Source organism: Mus caroli, chromosome 8, assembly GCF_900094665.2.
Source record: "Mus caroli chromosome 8, CAROLI_EIJ_v1.1, whole genome shotgun sequence".
Taxonomy (NCBI): Eukaryota; Metazoa; Chordata; class Mammalia; order Rodentia; family Muridae; genus Mus; species Mus caroli.
Window position 1 is genome coordinate 15,186,081 of NC_034577.1, and position 7,081 is coordinate 15,193,161.

At 40.2% G+C, this 7,081-nt stretch overlaps 1 protein-coding gene across 1 annotated transcript; it reads right to left on the reverse strand.

Annotated features, from left to right (window-relative positions):
- Nucleotides 1–335: 335 nt before the first annotated feature.
- Nucleotides 336–3,594, reverse strand: LOC110300768 (beta-defensin 40). Its single transcript, XM_021171042.1, has 2 exons — nt 3,394–3,594; nt 336–524 (listed from the first exon to the last, which is right to left on the reverse strand). The coding sequence occupies exons 1-2, from the start codon at nt 3,452–3,454 to the stop codon at nt 364–366; spliced, it is 222 nt and encodes a 73-aa protein (XP_021026701.1). The 5' UTR covers nt 3,455–3,594; the 3' UTR covers nt 336–363.
- Between the last annotated feature and the right edge of the window lie 3,487 nt (nt 3,595–7,081).

Below are 7,081 nucleotides of genomic sequence, written 5' to 3' on the forward strand. Positions count from 1 at the left end.
TATGAAGGAGGTGGCAGGGTGGTTGTGATGGTTTGATCTGAATAAGCCCTGACTGCATAACATAATTTAGGTAGCAGTGGCTCCATCCATGCCCCTGCTCCCTACTTTGGCCACCTGAGTTAACTTCCTACTTGGAGTAAGATGGACCTCAATAGTACATTTCTTGAAAAATCAAATGGAATCACATTAACTTAATTCTTGGCCATATTTTTTTCTTAAGAAGACATGGGTGTCTGGGCTGTTCTTTAATGCAGGTGCCCTGAAATATTCACATTTTCTTAACACAATACAGATTTATAGAAGAGTCATTTTGGTATGAAGAAGCTACACCTCCGGGTTTTTTTCCTTTATTAAAGCAAATGGTTACACATGGTACACATGACTTCTGGCAAACCAACGGCGTTTTTGGCAACATCTGCCTTTTCCTTTATAACAGGTGCTAACTTGAAGTAAAAACCATGGGCATTTCTGAATGTGACAGTTGTTGTTTCCTTGGAGACATTTTATTGTGTCAAGAACAGCAACTGAAAGAAAAGAACAGAAAAACCTCAGATTCTTGCTATAGCTGCAGTGACGTTTAGCATGCTTGATGAAGGCACAGTTATTTAAAGAAAAAGTTCCACAACTGATACTCTGGATGTCCAATAAAATATGAGCTGTCTTAAACTAACCTACCAGGGAGAATCCCACAGCTCAAAAGCTACGTATATTTGTGGTTATTACACTCGAAAGAGCAAATAGAGGATCCTTTCTTTTCTATTAATTTTGAGACATGGTCTTACTCTATAGGTCTTACTGGCTTGGAATTCATTATTTAGGTCAGGCTGGCTCTGAGTCACAGAAATGCCCTTTCCTTATCCTCTTAGATGCTGGGAATAAAGGATGAACCACCATCTCTGGCTGTAGACCATTCTGTTCTACAGCCACCACAGTTTGTCACCACAAACTGTTCAGTGGGACAGTGGTGCTATGGTGGTAGGAGGAAATGGAGTGACACTTGGCTTTCCCACCCCCGCACTTTCTCAGAGAAGCTCCATAGCTTAACTCACTCACTTGTTCACACTAAATCCATCTTCCTGAGCTCTGTCTCATAGCATTTCTCTACATTTTATAGATTCTGACTTTTCTTGTGTATGACTGTTGAAAGAGCAATGCTCTAAGTCTAATGTTGGCCTCTACAATGATCATCCCGAGTCAGACCCTCCAGAGGTGACCACCTCAAGATTTTGTTTCCTTTTGTGGTGCTGTCTGTGCTGAGAAGATTCTAAGAGCATATTTAGTATATTCTATGTTCTCTGGTGAAATACTTGCAGCTGATTGTCTGGTACTAGAACATGCAGTAAAGATTAAGTTTTTTTTTTTTTGGGGGGGGGGTTTCAAGACAGGGTTTCTCTGTGTAGCCCTGTCTGTCCTGGAACTCACTTTGTAGACCAAGCTGGCCTTGAACTCAGAAATCTGCCTGCCTCTGCTTCCCGAGTTCTGGGATTAAAGGCGTGCACCACCACGCCTGGCAAAGATTAAGTTTTAAAAGTTAGTGGCTAGAGATCCACATTGCTGTTTGTTTGTTTTTCTTGTTTTTCTTAATGACACCATTAATCTAGATATTCCTATATGTGTTTTTCCTCTTTGTTTTTGATCTAGATATTCCTATATGTGTTTCTCCTCTATGTTTTGTATTTGTTGTTTTAAATCATTAACTTGATAGAATCTAGAATCACTTGAGAGATAGGCTTCTTTTATGCTTGCAGGAAACTACCTTGATTGTGTTAATTGATGTGGGTTGACCCATTTTAAGTGTGGACAGGACCATTCTGCAGGCAGACATCATGGAATAAGTAAAAATGGAGAAACTGAGGAAGCTTGCACTCATTCATTGCTCTCTGATTTTGGACTGTGGTTTATTGTAGTTTCCTTTCCAGTTGCTATGACGAAATATTCTGACAAAAACATTGTATGAGAGAAAGGGCTTAGTTCATAATTGCAAATTATAGTTTGTCATTACAAGGTCATCAAGGTGGCAGGAACTTGAAGTTAGTTATCACAACCACAATCAAAAGCAGAGCGATCACTTTCTGCAGTCTTTTACAGTCCAGGCCTGAAACCCTGGAAGTGGGCATGCCTTCTTACCTCACTTAATTCAACAAAGACAATCACCTATAGGCAATCTAGACAATTCATGATTCTTTTCTATAATGTTCTAAGATTGTGTCAAGTATCATGTGGATGCCATGTGACCAGCTACTTTAAGCTCATATTGTCCTGGTTTCCCTGCCACAGTCTACTATATACTGAACTTGGAGATAAATGCATTTTCTCCCCTTTGTTTTTTTCTGAACATTACATCATATCAAAAAAAAAATCAAGGCAATTGCTAAGCAGAGGAAGGTTAAACAGACTATGACCGTTTTAAACCAAGGAGAGACTTAGAACTCAGTACATTGAATGCCTCTCTGATGTAACAGATAACAAATGTGAAGTCCATTGCTCTTCATAGAGTAGAAAGTTCACAAAGACAGAACTTGGACCAGGATGGATTTTCCCAGCCCCATTTTGATTCTCATCCGATCCAAGTACACCCCTAGCTGACCACTGCATCCTGCTGCTCCACAAGAATCAATTTCTGGATTTCCTTTACCAAATTGTATTTATCACAAGGAAGAAGTGACTATGGGCTTTGCCAGAAGTAATTCAGTTACATTTTGAGTTCAAGAACTCCTTATGCACTGATGATGGTTAGCTTGATTCCTGATATCATAGACTGTGCTCTTGACTTCTGATCACTAGTCATATGATTGGGGTAAACTATTTATCCAAGAAATAGTGATTGTGACTCCCTTTTATTCACAAGACCATTGTGAAGAATAAGTTAAAATGAAGGCCTTGTTCTTCATTCAAGGTCTATGTTTCCTGCGCTTGGCCTTCCAAGACATGCATCATCTTTCACCAAGTTACCTAATCTAAGACATCAAGTTCATATTTCATATTAGTCACGTTTATCGTGGTCATGTGTTAAGTGGTCCTGTGAAAGGTCGTTAAGAAGTGGGTGCCTGTCTCCTGATAGACATCTGGCCTCTTGGGGAGCTATGCTTTCCTGGGGGTAAAGAAGAATGGTTTCTACCAAGAATATTTTCTAGATTTATTTTCTAGACAAACATGATAAGAAAGGGGTTGAAAATCTTGGAAATCTCTTTTACTAGCTCTTTGTTCTGGCCAGGCTCTTTGCCTGATACCTAGGACAAAGGCTGATGCCCCTGTTGCCAGTTGGCTACATGCTTTTGAGCCTTGGAATGCTGTCCTACTGAGCGCTCCTCAAATCCCAAACTAATTTTTCTCCTGGTCTCTGACCCATTGTATCCAGCTCTGGTCAGGGGTTCAGCAGGTCTTGGTACTTACCTGGGTTGATCTGAAAGCATGATAGAAAGAAGATCATCAGCAGAAAGCAGGAGATCTTCATGGTTGCTGCACGTGGAGCTGATTACAGGCAGGGCCAGTGATGCAAAGCTTAGCTAAAGGTGAATTCAGAGCACAGAGTGCATCTGCAGTCATAGAGAGGAAGAACTAAGTAACCTCGAAGTTGAGCTTTAAGGAGAGATGACAATCTAGAGTGCCTGCCCAATAGCTAAGCTCTACAGTGCTTATCCAAGGCATCTCAAATCCCGAGATCATTTTGTCTCTGTTGCCTAGACCTAGATTTTGCTCTCACCCTGAAAATGCTAAGTGCCACTTGTCTAAACAGGACTCGTAAATGCTCCATAGGAAACATACAATTTCTTTAAACTATGTTTACCACCAAGACTTTTAAATCTATCATAATTACACATTGTATGGTTTCACTCCTGGTTGTACCCTGGTTGTTTTACAGTGCCGGACATGGATAGGAGGCAGAAGGAAGTGTCCTCCCCATACTTTCATGGTTATATGATTTAATTGACATCATTTAAAAAGATATGGTGGATACATTACAAACTTTTAGAGGGAAACTGACCATGAAAAACATCCATGTCTATCAATAATTTGCTACAACTGTAGCATTCTAAACCCTGATCAGTCAACTAAAGGAAGGGTGGAAACCAGGAATCTGGCTCCTGCCTGCTTTTCTTTCAGCCCTTGTCCCTATGGTTTCACTAATATATAGCTTTCTGTCCAAAGACAGCACCAGACAGTTATCACAGACATTTAAGTAATTGGAAAAATGAGAATACCAAAATATTAAATATTAAAATATTTATTTTGATTCCCTTATAGGATACTCTTTACCAGCTGAGGTGGTCAGCTGTTGATAATGTCCAATGTCACCCATACATACAGGTGACCAAGACTTGTAATGCTCTTGGTCCCTGAGTATACATGTCTTCAGAATTACAGAATCAGACACCTTTCACTGTGGATCCAAAATGGCCACACACTGGTTTTGGCTCTTTTCTGTCTTGAAGTGTAAAATACTTCACCCTTCTCTTAACTTTAGGTTGTATGAGAAACTAGGTGGTTTTTCTTAAGACTCTTTCCTATTCTCTCTTGGATTGATTCTCTTGGGAATCATTTCCTGATCTCTTTCACTCCTGCTATCTGTAAGATCTAGAAAGTCAACTCGATTCAATGTCATCTGTGGGCAAGAGTGTTTCATAGCATGTCTGTGTCCTTCTTTGTCTCTCACAAGAAGTACAGTAGCATCTGTATCTCTCAGTAAGGCCGAGGCTGATCCTCTGGTGTGATTTGTCTTAGCCTACTCTTCTATTCTTCCATTGTAGGATGAACTTTATTTAGAGTGGCCTCATAACAATCTGATAATTTTTTACATTGGTGATTATATTCAGAGTTGTAAAATGATCCTGGCTCTTTACTTCTTTGATGTCTATTTACTATGAAAAGTTTAATAAAGATGGAATGCAGATAATGTTGTTAAGTTATAGTGAGAGATCCATAGAATATTCATCAGTCATTTCAAAGAGGGGTATTTGTAGGAAAAGTAATTACAGTTTTGTTGTTTTGGAAAAATGTCCTGATCTTGTATTTATATGATGAGTATATTGCTGACATGCTGTGTTTCTCTTCTTGTAGCTGTGACAACTCAGGGAAAGATGGGAATATTTTGGCTTATAGTTTAAGAGACACAGTCCATGATGGCATAGATGGTGTGGAAGAAGGAGCATGCAATCACATTGACTCCACAGTCAAGAAACACAGAAGGGACCAGGGAAAGGCTCTGTTGGGGAGAACAATTGTTGCATAAGCACAAGGATTTAGGTTTGTATCTTCAGTGTCCACTTGAAAGCTGTATACGGACTTACTTGCCTTGCTTGTGACCCCAATGCTAGGAGAAGTGGGGTGAAGTCCTACGTGCAAGGATAGTAAGAAGAACTGAGGGAGTTTTACCTTGGGGCAAGATCCCTCCTAGCTAAGCTTTTTGTTTATGTTTTTGTAGCTTTATGAAGTATAGTTATATCATGTTAGGCATTACCATGACCTGATTATTACTTTTATTTGGAAACATAATTTTCTGTGAAATTGATAAGGTATGTATTGCAATGGATAGTCTTGGTTGTCAATTTGACCATATCTGGAAGGAACTGCAATCCAGAAATGGAGGGCCCAATTGTGATCCAGATCTTGAAGCATAGTGATAGTGGCCATGCTTATAAATACCTTGTGAAAAGAAATTAAAGGCAAGTTAGGGTTCAGGTGAGGAGCTTTTAATCCCAACACTGAAGAAACAGAGACTACAGAGCAAGTTCCAAGACAGCAAAGCTTAAGGCAGTGAAGAAGTCAGTGAAAACAGAAAACTGGTGAAATTGTAATAGACCAAAGGGGACCATGTTCCAGCCCCAGCAGGCAGAGGAACCTGGCAGTTTCAGTCATGTGGCTCTTGCTTAAGAGTCAAGAGTAGACAGGGTTACTGGGACAATTGATGCTGGTTAGCTGGAGCTAAGGAATTAGCAGTGATTAAGAAGAGACCAACATCACTGATGTGAAATCTTCTGGGAAGTGTTATCTGAGAGCATAAAGAAGCTGTGTTCCAGAGATAAACATCTTGGTCATAGCCTGGTGATTTAAAAATCACCTTGGTCGTAATGGTTGCAAAGATATGAAGGTATCATGGAGAGCATCTGAGCCTTGGCACTGGGGAGAGGCCAGGCAAGGCCAATGGTGAACTTCCAGCCTCAGTGACAGTTGAGCCTTGGCACCATGACACATGTATAAGAGAGGATATTAGTGAAAGTGAAGCTTAGTTGTAGTAGAAGATCCCAGTGCTGCAGAGATGCAAGTACCATGGGATGACCACCAAAAGAGTAGCAGCAGTGGAGTGAAACATTCTGGAGCCTAGAAGACAAGGTGTGTTTGCTACAGAGGGCAGAGGTAGAGAAATGTCCTCCCTTTGGAGGAGCCCAGAAGATGATGTGTGGATCCTGGATTCTAGACATTGGACATTGACTTATTTACAGTGTTGCAGTTTAATTTTGCTTGGTCCAGATTGTGACTGTGCCCTGAATCTTCTGTCTTGAAGAAGGTATTTAATTCAATCTTAACGTTTGCAGGTGTCCAAAGCTTGATCTTTTAAGAGATTTTGGATTTTTAGAGAGGTTGGATATTTAAAACAGATTGAAGTTTTAATATGCTTTAATTTGTAAAGACTGTTAGACTTTTAAGGTTATTTTATGTTTTTAACATGAGATGTTGAGGATGAATAAGAAGGGTAGGGTTGTAGCTTAATAGTGATGTATTTGTGTTTCAAGTTAACAAGGGGTCTTTTGTATTGGCTGGTTTTGTGTGTTTGCTTGACACAAGTTAGAGTAATCAGAGAGGAAGGAGCCTCAGATTAGGAAATGCCTCCATGAGATTGTAAGGCATTTTCTCAACTACGGATCAGTGAGAGGTGGGCCAGCTCATGGTGGGTGGTGCCTGCATTCTATGAGAAAGTAAGCTGAGCAAGCCATGGGAAGCAAGCCAGTAAGCAACCTCGCTTCATAGTTGGTCTTTGTATCAGCTCCTGTTTCCAGGTTCCAACCCTGTTTAGTTCCTGTCTTGACATCTTTCAATGATCTGGAAGTATAAGCCAAATAAACTCTTTCCTCCTCAACTTGCT

Coding starts and splice junctions, on each gene's coding strand:
- LOC110300768 (XM_021171042.1), bottom strand. CDS start 3,454: ATGAAGATCTCCTGCTTTCTGCTGATGATCTTCTTTCTATCATGCTTT. Junction 525..3,393: donor ATGCTTTCAGATCAACCCAG/GTAAGTACCAAG, acceptor CTTTTCTTTCAG/TTGCTGTTCTTGACACAATA.